Raw genomic sequence first — 14,803 nt, 5'->3', positions numbered from 1 at the left:
ATGATAATTGCAAGATTCAGAACGAGAGAAGTGCGCTTTGGCGGGGGGCGTAGAGGTTAAGTACTTTTCGGCGCGTGGAAGACGTGATCCTGGATCACCCACCACCCCCGGCCAGAAGGCCACGCCCAAACCGCGCTAGTCCTGGTTTGGAAAATAAGCGTGTCAACGAAAAACAATCACAGCGAAATGGCCAAGGCGCCTCCTTCCTGGGTACCTCGTACCTCATATCATACGTCGTAGGCAGGCAACACTCTGGGCAGGTCCATGTCATATTGACTACCAGACTGTTTGTTCCCCACCCTTCCTGTTTGCGTGACAGTGCCTGGTATGAGTTCTGGATGCCGTTGATCAGGCCAACCATTGTCGGTACGTACTGGTATCAAAGTTTTTGATTTCTGCAATGCAGCTCTGGCACTACGCCCGCTCTGCAGACACTGGGCTCCTTTTTAGTAACCGTAGCGGATACTTCCTTACTGCCTACCTAGTAGGTACCTAGTAAGTAGGTGCTTATACGGGCACGAGCAACGTCCTTTCCACGTCAGCTAATTGCCCTTGGCGGTAAATTTAGACTGTCCCGGTGTCGTAGAATACATTCATCATCGTGCAATATTCCGCAAGGCACAAGAGCTGGGGATATATGACGTTAGAGTGGCTGCCTTGGTTAGTATGTACATGTGTTGAATAATATTGAACGGTTAGCTGTCTGCTCTAGGATGAGATATCTACTACATGGTGAGTGTGCATATTGCTCCCCCAATATGCAAACCAGCGGTAGTGCAATTGCTGGTGCAATTGTGTTACTTGCACCCGCCCGTAAAATTTGCATACAAACGTAGTCCTGTTCCTTGACCTTCAGAATGAGAGCTCACCTCATGTGTAATTGCTTCGGGCGATGAGTAGGGTGTAGAATGACATGGCCTCAATTACATTTTTGTACACCACGCAGCTTGTTCAGCGGGCTCCATGGCTTCAACGACTTTATTCCTTACGGGTCTTCACGTTGATACTATGGGTTGCGGAACTAGCTCTTCTTGGCGCAGAGTCAGCTTGGTCGGAGTTGCATCCTGTGTATTATGACACTAAGTACGCAGCGCGAGTATGATCAGAGCATGTCTGCGATTGACTGAGTTTGGCTTGTCTACCAGAGCAGTGTTCCTCCTGTACTCCATGTCACGCACTGTTGTTTTCTAGCTGGTTGTGCCAGCTTCCTGTATCAACAAGGGTTGGGGACCAATCAGAAAATTGGTAGTATTCGGCCGCTGACTTCAGAAAATAAGAAACACGAAAAAATAACAATGCATCAGAAGCTCTAAGGTCGAATGAAAAGAATGTGGTGGGCACCAATCAGAGAAGATTCTGTCGGGATTAGGTAAGGCAACCATTATGCTGTGATTGGGGCCCTGCATCAGCTTGTAGCTGTCCACTATTGGGGACGCACGCCGCAATGTGACTGGACGAGAGATGGCTTTGCGTGCCAATGCACGAACCTCAAGAAGGCTGCCATTTTGCCCCACCTCCTTCCCAGTGGGCTGGACGAGATCAGTCAACCAAGGATCCAAAAAACACGCGCGACATTGGCGCGCTCCCTCCCAGCACCCTCCACCACCATCCATAGCAATCAGTAACCCACACTTGCGGCTTCGCGTCCAGCTACAAAAGCCCAGCCCACCCCCCAACCTTTCATCCTCCGCCTCCAACTTTCATCACCACCTGCTGTCTAACCCGCGCCTTCGACCATTCTCACGCAAGCACATTGCATTAAGTGAATTCTACTTGTCCTTTTTGAACAGAATCAATCGCAAAAATGCCCCCCAAAGCCGCCGACAAGAAGCCCGCCTCCAAGGCACCTGCTACTGCCAGCAAGGCTCCCGAGAAGAAGGATGCCGGCAAGAAGACCGCGGCTTCTGGTGACAAGAAGAAGCGCTCCAAGACCCGCAAGGAGACCTACAGCTCTTACATCTACAAAGGTATGGTGCGCCGGTGCGATCAGAAAGTTTCTTTGGACTGACAATAGTTGTAGTTCTGAAGCAGGTCCACCCTGACACTGGTATTTCCAACCGTGCCATGTCTATTTTGAACTCGTTTGTCAACGGTGAGTGAGACGACAGTCCTCGATGTACATGCAAGATCTAATTCCCGGTCAGACATTTTCGAGCGCGTTGCTACCGAGGCATCCAAGCTTGCAGCCTACAACAAGAAGTCCACCATTTCTTCCCGAGAGATTCAGACGTCTGTTCGTCTTATTTTGCCCGGTGAACTTGCCAAGCACGCTGTCTCTGAAGGTACCAAGGCCGTCACCAAGTATTCCTCGTCCACGAAATAAGTTCGTGATTTGGGTGTTGCTTGTTTTTGGGTCATTCAATCTTGGTTGTTTTTTTATGCGTGGCATTTGGGTGTCATGATTGAGATCCTATGGGCAAAACATGCCCCGACTTTGGGATTTCTTAATGCGTTACGGATGGTTTTGCTTTATGGGGGCAATGTCTTCACACGGTCAATGGGGTTCGCGGTTGTACAATAAATATCGAGGATAGGGTCTCGAGACAATGAATTCGTGCACATGATATATTTAATCTTTGGGTGATTTGGTTTGTGATTTGTGGGTATTTGGATCGACATACACCAGCGCTCTATCCGAGTCCGGCTTTGGATCTTTTCATCATATGAGCCACAGGTTGCAATATGCCTTTGTTGTCACCACTACCGAGGGCCGTACCCCGACTCCAACCCATCTTCTCCAACATAGCTCTCCCACGGTTGTCAATGCCCAATTCGGGTGCTGCTGCTCCGACAATTTCCCCTTCGTTGTAGCTGGCTGCAGCGTATCCTGGTCCCCGCGGTGTCAGGGGCTTGGCGTTTCGTTTACCCCTAGCGTCTAGCCTCGGTAGAAAGCGGCGTTGGATTCGGTTCACGGCGTGCTCAAATCGTGATTCTGCGTACGGCAGTGTTCTGACTGTACGGTATAGCGTGGGACAACGATGATCGGCTTTACCAGTTGATTTGGATTTAATGTTGAACCTGTTGGCTAGCTCATGAACCACTTTTCGGGCATGAACATCCATGGGTGGAAACGACAGGCTGAGAGTAGATGCTTGATTAGCTCTGATTGTGGTACATGCTAGGAGAAACTTACACTTGGTCTTCATTTTGCAGAAAAGACCGGAGCTCGTCTCCGACTTGCTCTATAGTCATGCCCGACGGATACTTCGTTCTGAGGTCGTCCGGCCTGGCGTTTTTCCGGAGCATGCCCAATGCACGGAGCTCTTCTCGTTGTTTCTTACGCTCTGCCTTTTTAATTCGGTTGTTCTTCCATGCCAACTTAAGCTGTATGTCCAGATCGGAATCGCAGTGGTCAAAGGACATCAGATGGGGAGGTTCTTTCCTCCTGTTTCGTCGTCTGCCCGCAAAACTCCAGTCCATAAAGTCGTACTCATCTTGTTTCATAGCGTCGTATCTCCTTGAAATCCGACCGTCAGAGCAGTCAGAGTCTGACGCCTGCGTGTCAGTTCCGACGGCAGAACTGGAGCTCAAGTCTTGAGCAGCGATGAGTTTAACTAGAGCGTCCTCGTCTTTTAAAGCAGCCGTTTGATCCGCAGAATACTCAAGAGAACCTTGATCAACTAATGGCCCTTGCGACGCCTCATTGCTTGCTGTTCTTGGGAAGTCTCGAGTTCTGTTGCTCTTGACTTCTGTGTCAGAGTCACCAAAATCAACTTCAGTATCAGCTCCGCCAAGGTCTCGATGGCTGTACCCAATTTGGCTGACAAGACACTCTAGTTCCCCATTTTCCCGCATGTTGTTGATGTAATCAGCCACTATGTCTTCGTCACTTGTTTGGTCCCACCCTTGCCTCTTCTTTCCCCTGGGCTTCAAGGTCTGAGGCGAACGTCGCTGTGTGGAAGCGCAGTCATGCCTTGTGCTTGAGGACTGGTGCTGAGCCTCGCTAACGTTGTGATGTTCGTTGATTTGATGCGAGTCTTTTATTTTTAAAGCTGGTCCATTCTGCGGATTTCGACCTCGGAATAGAATTATCTCATCACTGGAGCCACTGTTCGTCGAAGAGGGTCGCCTTTCTGCCTTGTCTTGCTCGTAAAGAGTGCTGTCAGTTGCCATACGCCCCAATTCGTCAAAATAGAAAGCCGGAAGCATCTTGTCAGCATCATTCCGGACTAGATTTTCATCCAATTCCTTAACAGGATCGATATGACCATCAGTCGTAGCATATTGTCTGGGTCTTGGTACTTCTGGTGTCGACTGTATCTTGCTCGGGCCATTGGACTGTACTGCACTCAATATTTCTTTCAACGGTTGGCTTTGTCCAGCACTTATGAAATTCACTGGATGATCTCGTAGCTTGGCTTGCTCGTTCCAAAAGGTGTGATCTTGCACCGAGGTCCGCCAAGCCTCCTCCACCAATGTCAATGCGGCTATACGAGCGCTGTTAGAAACTGTAATATGTTCGGACATGCAGGAGTAAATATACCTGCAGAGGCTGGCGGCTTTCGGCAACTGTTGCCTGGAAATCCTGACTGGGCTTGGGCTTTGTCCGTTCTTGTTGAGAAATTCTTGCCCCCTCTTGACGGTCGTCTTGCTTTTTTTGAACGGCCCATGTTGCTCTTTTTAACTGGCACGGCAATTGTTGTCCGACATTTATGACTCTGGCCGGAAAACTATTAATGTGATGTCTTTGATAAAGATTGTGACAGAGAGGAACATGAGTTAGTGTGGGTCAGAAACAACTGCCAAATGGTGATGTGGCGGCTTCCAAAACCTCTGCATAACATTGAATGCGCCGCCAGGCTGCCAGGTGGCATGGGACCAACCCGACTTGTGCCTCGTTTGTCAGCCCCACTGATCTTGATGGTATGGGCACCCCCCAGCTCGGACACCAACACCAACGTCATGTGTTGAGGTGATCATAGCTGGTCAGCACAACCAAAGGTCCATGTCCTTCCAGGCAAGTCACCAGTCTGTCTGACTTGTGCCCAAATTAAAAGACCAGTTTCGCAACATAGAGCATATTGCACAAAAACTCTTCTTAGTCACACTTCATTCCATCCTAGCTCGTTGCTCTTTTCTTTGACCTTCCTTCGCACCCATCCACTACTAAAGGCCTGATCGGCTTGGTGGTGCTGGTTCATCGCTCAAGGCCACGACCTGCGTCGAGGGCCAACCTATCTAGGGATTCTTGAGACTTGCCTCTTATTCAGTCCGTTCTTCTCCCGCACATTTAGGGGGCAGAGGAACCTGGCCCTCGTGGTTGTGTCAAGTCTCAGGAAACCCCGATATCGCCTCAGCTCCGGCTCACTGGTTGCCACTTTATCCTGCCTCGGAATAGCCCAACCTGGTCTCATCCCTTGGGTGGTGATTTTACACCAAGTACATTGACCCCAAAAGCTTGCCAATTACGTTCACAGCTGTTGTGAACCAGTGCTTTGGGGTTGCCATCATCCACTACACCCTCACTACTTACGTCCACCGCAGCCTCCGCGACTAACGGAAGAAACCATCATCATGGAATCTGCCATTGCCAATGTCGATCTTGGGAAATATCGGCGTATTGTTCAACTGTTTTGGGATCCCGAGCCTGTCAACGATCGAGAATTAGACCAGCCTGTGTGGTGTCTTGGCCGCGCCTATTCTCTAACCGCAAAGGACGGCCATGACCAAGTCACGAACGTGCGGCATGCAGAGCAGAGTATTCAGTCGCTTGCCACGAAAGAAACTGTTTCGTTAACATCTTCGGAAGAAACCCCCGTAGATGCATCAACCACAAACGAGACTACTTTGGGAGTCCCACTGGATCCGTTCCCCGAGAGCTTCTCATCATCCCTAGCTTATGGGGAACAAAGCCCTGAAGGTACCGGATGGCCGATCGCCTTCTTGGATGATTTTGAGGCACGGTTTTGGATGACTTACCGGTCAAATTTTGAAGTTATTCCGAAGTCGACGGATCCCAAAGCCTCATCGGCCTTATCACTGTCCATGCGAATAAAAAGCCAACTTGTGGACCAGAGCGGCTTTACATCTGACAGTGGCTGGGGATGCATGATTCGTTCAGGGCAAAGCCTTCTTGCTAATGCCATGTCGTTTCTGGACCTGGGAAGAGGTAAGGAACGATGAGAAATCTTGCTTACGAAATTGTCTGACTTGGTCGATAGGCTGGCGTCGAGGCATGCTGCCAGATCACGAGCGGCGCCTACTTGCAATGTTTGCCGATGACCCTCAAGCGCCATACTCAATTCATAATTTCGTACGTCATGGCGAAAGGTCCTGTGGTAAATACCCTGGAGAGTGGTTTGGTCCTTCGGCAACCGCTCGTTGCATTCAGTAGGCGTTCACCTAGCCTTCATAGAGGGAAGATGGCTAACTCATTCTGGATTAGAGAACTAGTAAACTCCCGTGAGCAGGATTTAAGAATCTACTCGACTGGTGACGGCCCAGATGTCTACGAGGACAGCTTCATGAAGATCGCAAAACCAGATGGGGTGCTTTTCCATCCAACTCTAATTCTGGTTGGGACGAGGCTTGGAATCGATAAAGTTACACCTGTATATTGGGAGGCGCTGGTAGCTTCCTTGCAGATGCCGCAGTCCGTCGGCATAGCTGGGTAAGTTGACTCGTGGGCTTTTGGCTGTATTACCTCTTTGCCGAACACCAATTCTGAATGATGAATAGTGGCCGTCCTTCCTCGTCCCATTACTTCGTCGGAGCTCAGGGCCATTTCCTCTTTTACTTGGACCCTCACCATACTCGAAAGGCGCTTCCGTACTACTCTGATACAACCTTGTATGCACAGGAAGAACTGGATTCATGCCACACGTCACGATTAAGGCGCATCCATGTTCGAGAAATGGATCCAAGCATGTTAATTGGGTTTTTAATTCAAAGTGAAGACGATTGGATTGAGTGGACGAGATGCGTCAAACACGTGCAGGGAAAATCTATAATTCACGTGGCTGACTGCCACCCTGCAAACGAGATGCGAGACACCAGTGGAAGGTCTGCCATAGACGAGGTGGAACCTTTGAGTGATGATGACGAGAATAATGACGATGAGGCTCTCATTATATGAGTGTGCATGGCCATATCGACTACGCTCATGCTTGCATCGGGTAATGTTCCACCTAGGATGCGCCTAAGCTTAAGATTTTACATTATAAACTTTTGTAGTAACATGTTGCGAATTGGAGTCCAGGATGGAAAGGGCAATCCGTGCTGCGCCCATATCAAACCATGCAATGGAGTATCAAAGAACAGGCGGCTATTCACTTTTATCGAGTTTGGAGCTAGTCGTACTCGCACCCATTCACCCTTTTTTCCTCCTGTTTTTGCTGTTTAGCTCGGGCTTCATCACGGCGTGATTTTCGTCGCGAATGTGATCGAAAAGTTTTGACCGGGATGGAAATCCTTGATTGCAGACGGCACAGTGTTGCTGTGATCCTATCAGATTTGGACTTAAATCAATCACTCTCGAAGTACTTACCTGAGTCTCATCCTCAGCTAGCCCCCGCGCTGCCTTTCTTTGACGTTTGGCTTTGGCTTTTCCAATTTTCTTTGGAGTGTCCACAGATTCTTGGCTAGGTCGGATATCCTGAGCTGACACAGCTAGATGGTCTCGAGCATCGTTGGTTGCACTACGCGCACCATACAATTCGGGTGTTGTGGAGCTCAGGCGCCGTTCCACCTCGTCTCTCGGAGCATATTCATCAAATTCCTGGCCACTCGGCGAACTTGATTGTTCGGATTGAGGTTGTTCATGGGCTATGTCATCTTCAGACTGGCATTTCGATGGCTGACTCTCCGTCGAATGTAAGGAGGCATCCTCAGTGCTGGGACCGTCAAATGGCTCGGTAGCCACGGGAGCGTCGACATGCCGATACTGGATCCGGTCCTGGACTGGATCCATGTCTAAATCAAGATGAACTGCCTCTTTCCTCATTTCCTTACGCAACTGCTGGACAGCTTTTGTATGCTTTTTACTCCGCTCGTGGGCCTCAAGTTGCTTGTCGCTTTTGAAAGATTTGTTGCATACAACACACTCCAAAATCTCGATTTCTGATTCTTCTTCAACTTCCGAAAATAAGTCATCCTGTACATGATCCTCTTGCGGTTGCGACCAATGTGGAGTCTCGTATGATTCGGACTTTTGTCGGTTGGCAGCACGCGATCGAGCAGCTTGCGCCGCCGCTGCATCACGCAGTTGTTGTTGCCGCTCAGCATCGGTCTGCGAATTTGGAAGATATCTGGGGTCACGTTTGCGAACAAAAGTCACCAGAAATCGAACAGCGTCGTTAAACTCACGAACAGCGTCGTCTCGGATTTTTTTGTTCTCCTTTTCCATTAGGCGACGAACACGTCGATCGGGAGCATCAGACAAACGGTATTTATCCTTCCATGAAAATGATTTTCTAGTCGAAAAGCCTGACCATGAAGCATAAAATTGCTTCACAACAGTATCATAGTCGTCCTCTAAAAACCCGAAGCTTGGATAATCGGGGCAATCTAGGCGCGCCATGTCTGAAGCAGTTTCCTCCTCGAGAGCCAGGTGTTCAAACGTTTCCCGACAGACGCCATAGAAACCTGTGGACTCGTCACTAAATGGTATTGTCGCATTGAATCGGCGTATCAAGCTAAATATTTCTTCCGTGGTAGTAAGTCGAACATTGTGAAAGGTGGTTGGCTCGATATCCTCCCCTAGGTCGTCTTTTCCAGCCAGGATAGCATCACGATGCGAATCATACCAAGCCCGCTCCTGAGGATCAGATAGAACTTCGTACGCTGCTTGTATCTCTGCGAACTTTCTTGTCGCCTCTTCTATATCGCCCAGGTTGCGGTCCGGATGCAACTCGAGGGCCTTTTTACGATATGCTTTTTTTATTCTGAAAAACAAAGTCAATTATGTTTTCAAATCGCGCATGCAGGAAGGTTGCACGCACTCAAGATCCGTCGCATTTGTCTCAGTCCCTATAAGTTCGTAGTAGCAGGTTTTGGCAGGGGCTGTCGTTGCACCTCTATTTTCGGAGCCGGGTACAGACTGATGCGCGCCCATAATCGTGTCGTCAAGGCTTAGTTGGATGAAACAGATGGCTATGTACCAAAGTAGGTTGGTAGGTAGAGGTTCCACCACCGTCGGACGTTACGAATATTGCGTTTAAGCTGTGAGGCTTCTAACAACTGTCCTCACAACAAAATGCTGAGAGTTTGGCGATTAATGTCTGACATCGGCGGTGTGAAAAATGGACATGTGTATGCCAGGCAGAAGAGGTTTTGAGCGACCTTCTCGTACATGCGACCAACCATGTGCCCTAGAGACTTGTATTAAGTATATGGCCACACAATGGTGTCAGGATGGCGAGCCAATTTTAGGGAGCTGCCCCCTTGAAAGCGAAGGTTGTCCTGCTCCAGGCTCTGTGGAAGTAACAAAGTTGAGTCAAGACAGGTCTGTTTCAACGTTGCATGTGTGATGTGGGCGAATTGGAGTCTGGTAGTCTGGTGGAGCACCTCATGTCATGCTGGTCTGAAATGGCTGAGTGCATGTGGGCAGTAGTGGGAAGAGTCTAGTCACTCGTTGGGCGACCTCCGATACTGGCACAGGGGCAGCACATGTCTGTTTGTCTGGTTGTTGATGGACCTGGAGCCTGCTGTCTGGTGAGAAATCGAAATTGACCGCAATGCCGACCAGCATGGTACGTACTTGACACCTAGCGCCCTTTCGCCCGCAGTGACGGTCAAGTCTTTTGTGTAGACCAGACAGACCAAGACCCTTCAAGATCGCACATGAAACTCATTGTTCAACATTGCGAATCAATATCAGCACCCCCAAATTGGACGAGCTTGTGGCCCAGTGATATGTGGTCGGATCTACCAATGGCTGACCAAGCTCAGCATTTCTTTTCGTTCCAGGTGGCGTCGTCCTCGAACGTTTGTAGACATTGATGATGAGGTGCAGCGCGAGGCGGGTGGCGTCGGCGTCCCGTAGTGACCAGCCAGGAGTACTAGAAGTTAGATCTCCAAACGAAAACTTTCGCTCAACCAGAGACACCGGTGCCAGACCGTTGAAATACTTGTCATATTTCCCCTACCCGAGCCCACCAGACTCTTTGCAGTCGGTGATGCAGACACCACTCTCGCTTTCACGGCCGACTCTCCTGCGCCTGCCTGTGACAGAGGTGCGCCAACATGAAGTTCGCTCGCGACTTTAAGGAAACTCTAGCCAGCCAAGGTGCGTCAGCGCTCATCGTATTTAGTGATGACATTCTTCTTCCCGCGACTGGCAGCACAGACAGACAGTCCGAATTTGACTTGGTTTCAAGCTCAGGCAAAACAGGCGCACTGACGCATTTTGATTTTATTTTCTTCGTTTATTAGATTTCCCACCGCACTGGGTCAACAAGGCCATACCCTACGGCCAGCTGAAGAAATGTCTCAAGAAGGTACAACGGGAGTTGCAAGACCTTGGCCTTGATCCAGAGACTCTTCGTGCGCTGCTCGACCCGAAAAACACAACATCTCCTGTCGCTCTGCAATACAATTTAAAAGGTACATCTACCCGTACCACGGCGAGGATGTGCCCTTTCGGGAAACTATGCAAAAGGGAGACGGTCGTGCTGACGTTGATTTCCAACCATAGCTGCGACCGATTCAAATCTCGTCCGTCCTAAGCTTACCGTCTATGTTCACATGCAAGGCGGTGTCGCCGTGGATGCGTCTTTGACACCCACTTCACGAATCTTTTTTGAGCGAGTTGCTGCAGAAATTCGATCAAACCATACATGTACCACCGACAGCCCTGCCGATGCGCAACCTGCCCAAGTAAATGATGGATCACTCAATGGCCACGACATATGGCGCCAAGCCACTGGAGCCGATGCCAACACTGGCGAGACAGTTGAGGTCCCCTTGGTCTTTGATGCCGAGTTTTTCGATACGCTTCAGAACGACGTGAACAGATTAGATGCTCTACAGGTAGAGGAAGAGGGGAAGATGACTTCAGAAGTAGCAGAGCTTGGCAAGGAGCTTTCACTAGTATGCCGCACCAGTCGATTCTCCAAGAGCGACCTCGCTCGTTGGCGGCGCATATTCGAGTTGTACCTGGATGCGGAAGTGTTCTTCAGTACTCATGAAAGAGATCATGGCTCAAGGTCTGGTCAAAAGGCGCTGAAGCAGCTACAGTGGTTTCAGGCCGAGGTTGAAAAGGGCAGTCTAGCAAGGGACTTCAAGCTTCGCGAAAGTCGAACGGCGTTCTCAAGATTTGTTAATCTGAACTTGAATTTGTTGAAGAATCTTCAATTCCAGGAACTTAACAAACTCGCTGTTACCAAAATCTTGAAGAGTAGGTGCCTCAGTGCAAGTGAAGTCATTTCAATGGAGACCTTAGTGCTGAATATCCTGTTAGAATTCGACAAGAGAACATCACTCGGCGTCTCGCAAACATTTCGGTCCGCCATACAAGCTGAGGGCCTTCTCTCAAGAGACATTGCCAAAGATATTTGTGCTCAAATGTCCCAAGAGCTGGTCACTGTGGTACCCCAGCTGAATGATTATTTGTGTCCGGTATGCTTTTCCGTGGCATACCGTCCAGTGCGACTTGATTGCCAGCATGTGTTTTGCATACGATGTGTGGTCAAAATTCAGCGTAGAAACGAGAGACACTGCCCGCTCTGTCGCGCAGATGTTGTCATGAACGCGTCCGCAGGTAAGAGATGCGCTAGTCTTATCTTACAAGAGGGTGCTTGCTGATCTTACTTGACCGCAAAGATAATCTCGACCGGGTGCTAGAGAAGTACATGAAGAGGTATTTTGCCAAAGAAGTGAGGGAGAAGCAACGAGCGAACGAGATAGAACGTGGTATTGAGGATTACGGTCCAGGCTACACACATCATGACTGCATAGTCATGTAGCAACAACACAAGCATACAGTTAATAACCCAAGATAATATTTAATATATACGTGCACATCATACTCAACTTCATATCGCTGTTTTCGTCTCGAACCAACTCTGCGGGATCCCAACTTGGCGGTATCACGCGTCCGTACATGCGTAGAGAGGGTCACTAACTAGTCAATAGACTCCCTTCTGCAACCCGTCATCACAAACAGTTCTCAATATACCAGTTGCCTGGCAAGCTTCTATTGTTGAATACGAAATGGGTGCCGAGTGTTAAATTAATCATTCTTCTGTGGGAAAAGGCCGGAGCGCAGGTTCCCAAATTCGGATTCTGATCTCGGGTGACAGTTTATGAAAGCATTGCATTTCCAGATTAGGTTATGTCTCTCCTCTTTTCTTCCAGTCTACATCAGTGGAAGCCTGGGTTTGTTTTGTCATGTGAATAGTGATGTCCACACTCAACAATCAAATACCTCAAGACGAAACTCCCTTTGGATCAGACTATGTACTACAGCCCTGATCGGTCTTTGGCAGTGTTTCAGTAGCTCCTAATGCTCTGTGAAAGGTGTTTTGGAGTATCGCCGTATCTTCCAAGCCCACACTGATGCGAACCAAATCCTCGGCGACACCAAATTCAGCTGCCCATGGAAGTTCTTGATAGTGCGCTAGTAGAACGTATGGGCTACACAACGTGAAATTAGTTCCGAGGCTCGGCCCTTTGGCAATTTCCATGGAGTCGTAGAATGCTTCTGCCTGCTGCCTAGAATGGAAGACAATAGAGAGCAGACCACCATACCCTCTATTCGGTATCCTGTACTCGTCGTAATGGTGCTTAGACGGGTTATATTTTGGATAAAATACATCCCTGACGCTTGAGTGCTTTTTTAGTGTAGCACATATAGCTTCCGCGTTGGCGTTTATTCGATCCACCCTGTTCAAAAAGTCTCGACTGTTTCTTTCCATGAACACTGCATCCTCCGGCCAGTACGTATCCTCATATATGTCGCTCATCGCCTTTTTGACTTGTCCGTAGTATCTACTGCTCGGATTCAGAATGGCACTTCCTCCCATCACGTTGGAGTCTCCTGAGAATATCTTTGTTAGGCTACTGACAACAATATCGGCAGCTGGGAGAACATTGACATTTGCAAAAGTCCCGATAGTTTCGTCTACAACGACTGCAAAATCGTATTCATCGGCCAGCCGACGAATTCTTTTGAGGTCGGGGGATATCAAAAGAGGGTTTCCTGGAAACTCGCAAAACAGTGCCAGAAAACGATGGCCGTCCTTCAGTAGCGCCTCAAATTTGTCTAGGTCAGAGGACGAGGCATGACCAAAGAACTCGCACCCGGGGCCAAATTTTTGCAATATTTTCAGTGTGTCAACGTAGGGAAATCCGAAGTTCACGCTTTTCATTTGGCCTCTGGCGGAGAGAAGGGCCCTGTGTGCATTGAAAATTGCATTCATTCCGGCTGGAAACAAATACACATCATCTTCATGCAAATCTCGCAGGCCACGGGAGTTTGAAGCCATGCTAGGCAGTGTATCACAGAGCACGTCGATGTCTTGCCCGATACATCCAGCGATTCGTCTTCGGATGGCGGATTTTGCACGCTCCACGAGGGAGAGATCTAAGTTCCTCCCAAATCGTTCTTCTAGAAAGCGCGAGCTCTCTTGCGATTCTTCAGTGTTATCTGGTGCCGGAACCCCGTGGCCCAAAGCGTCTTTTGAATCAGTGTTGACCCTGTCACGTTGATATCGTTTTGGTGCTCGGTTGGCCCTTGTTGATGCCTCACAGAGGGTTTCATTCAAGTCGGTACGCCTGAACAGCCCATCTTTCAGCAGGTCGTGACAGAACTCGGCCCGTCGACTAGAAATGCCGTCTCCAGTGTGTTGCCAATACTGTTTGGCAAGCGGGAATGCTGCTTCAGGTAACAGTACAGCGACAACTGTGGGGGCAAGTTTCTTGAGTAGAGGTGAGAGCATTTTCGATGTATCCAACGTAAGCTCGACAGTGCTCAATTTCTCGAGGAGGTTTGACTGTGAACGCAAGACGAAGCTGATGCACCGATGGGCAGACGCCCGGGTAGGGAACAACATTGCCTTGTGACCCGGTAAGCCATGGGCGAAAACTATGTCCGACGCGAACGACTGTATGCTTTTGTGTATAAAAAACCTAATTTCACCACCACGTCAGTCAAGACACAGCGAAACTGTAGATATGGTTGGCTTGTACCTAGGATACCCTGTCGCCATTTTCTCTACGACCCATTCCTCTCCTTCTTCGTAACCGACGTTGGATTTCCATGTGGGCAGAGACACGCTCACTGCCTATTCGCTCTGATTTAGCCCGCCTCTGTCTCTCGGTATCGAGTTGTTATATTGGTGGTACTTACGTGGGCTGTGTCTTGGGGAATGGACTCCCCAAGTGGGAGAAGTGGCATGGCTTAAGAACTACCAACACTAGTCTTGTCCTCGCAGGTGTTCTGATTTGTCCGTGTGTATACACTCTGGGGTTTTCGATGCATCCCGCGTCCTAGAGGCTGGTCACTCAAAATGTTTTGTTTTGGTTGAACATCCCCTGGCCCTTTTTGTGTGGGTTGTGACAACACTGGTGCACTAGACTTCACAGATGGTGGGGGATGGCCGATTATCGGAACCTCATCATCAAAGCAACAGTCCCTGTATTTCGTCATCTAATTGGCTACCCTATAGGTTAGATACACTCGCCCTTTTTAAATGAGTATTCCACGTGTCTGTGTATATCCTCTGTTCCATTGTTTGCTTCTCACTGCTAGCATCATTCAATAAGCGTCTAGGTATATATATGCATGCTACTTGGGCGGAATGTATATCTGCCAGGGCAGCTGGGTATGAACTATTGCAACTTGGTGATGAGGTTGAATACTCCC

At 49.1% G+C, this 14,803-nt stretch overlaps 6 protein-coding genes across 6 annotated transcripts; 3 read left to right on the top strand and 3 right to left on the bottom strand.

Moving 5' to 3' along the window:
* Positions 1-1,804: 1,804 nt before the first annotated feature.
* On the top strand, positions 1,805-2,323 carry VFPPC_14356 (histone H2B; the record flags this gene model as incomplete). Its single annotated transcript, XM_018292125.1, has 3 exons — positions 1,805-1,967; positions 2,021-2,092; positions 2,145-2,323. 3 exons carry the CDS (start codon positions 1,805-1,807, stop codon positions 2,321-2,323), a joined length of 414 nt encoding a protein of 137 aa, XP_018143749.1.
* Positions 2,324-2,630: 307 nt separating this feature from the next.
* VFPPC_08192 (G-patch domain-containing protein) lies at positions 2,631-4,610 on the bottom strand (the record flags this gene model as incomplete). The annotated part of the gene is made up of 3 exons (XM_018286942.1): positions 2,631-3,078; positions 3,134-4,427; positions 4,484-4,610. The coding sequence occupies 3 exons, from the start codon at positions 4,608-4,610 to the stop codon at positions 2,631-2,633; spliced, it is 1,869 nt and encodes a 622-aa protein (XP_018143748.1).
* A 904-nt stretch (positions 4,611-5,514) lies between these two features.
* Positions 5,515-7,075, top strand: VFPPC_14355 (cysteine protease ATG4; the record flags this gene model as incomplete). The annotated part of the gene is made up of 4 exons (XM_018292124.1): positions 5,515-6,109; positions 6,162-6,330; positions 6,386-6,610; positions 6,679-7,075. 4 exons carry the CDS (start codon positions 5,515-5,517, stop codon positions 7,073-7,075), a joined length of 1,386 nt encoding a protein of 461 aa, XP_018143747.1.
* Positions 7,076-7,309: 234 nt separating this feature from the next.
* Positions 7,310-9,052, bottom strand: VFPPC_08191 (meiotically up-regulated protein; the record flags this gene model as incomplete). The annotated part of the gene is made up of 3 exons (XM_018286941.1): positions 7,310-7,435; positions 7,487-8,882; positions 8,940-9,052. The coding sequence occupies 3 exons, from the start codon at positions 9,050-9,052 to the stop codon at positions 7,310-7,312; spliced, it is 1,635 nt and encodes a 544-aa protein (XP_018143746.1).
* Positions 9,053-10,182: 1,130 nt separating this feature from the next.
* On the top strand, positions 10,183-11,903 carry VFPPC_08190 (ring-14 protein; the record flags this gene model as incomplete). Its single annotated transcript, XM_018286940.1, has 5 exons — positions 10,183-10,225; positions 10,372-10,542; positions 10,634-11,335; positions 11,399-11,698; positions 11,761-11,903. 5 exons carry the CDS (start codon positions 10,183-10,185, stop codon positions 11,901-11,903), a joined length of 1,359 nt encoding a protein of 452 aa, XP_018143745.1.
* Positions 11,904-12,392: 489 nt separating this feature from the next.
* VFPPC_08189 (cystathionine gamma-synthase) lies at positions 12,393-13,991 on the bottom strand (the record flags this gene model as incomplete). The annotated part of the gene is made up of 1 exon (XM_018286939.1): positions 12,393-13,991. One exon carries the CDS (start codon positions 13,989-13,991, stop codon positions 12,393-12,395), a length of 1,599 nt encoding a protein of 532 aa, XP_018143744.1.
* Positions 13,992-14,803: the final 812 nt, after the last annotated feature.

This window comes from Pochonia chlamydosporia, chromosome 4 (genome assembly GCF_001653235.2).
Source record: "Pochonia chlamydosporia 170 chromosome 4, whole genome shotgun sequence".
Classification (NCBI taxonomy): Eukaryota; Fungi; Ascomycota; class Sordariomycetes; order Hypocreales; family Clavicipitaceae; genus Pochonia; species Pochonia chlamydosporia.
The sequence above is the reverse complement of the archived record's forward strand: the minus strand, read 5'-3'. Positions and strand labels throughout refer to the sequence as shown.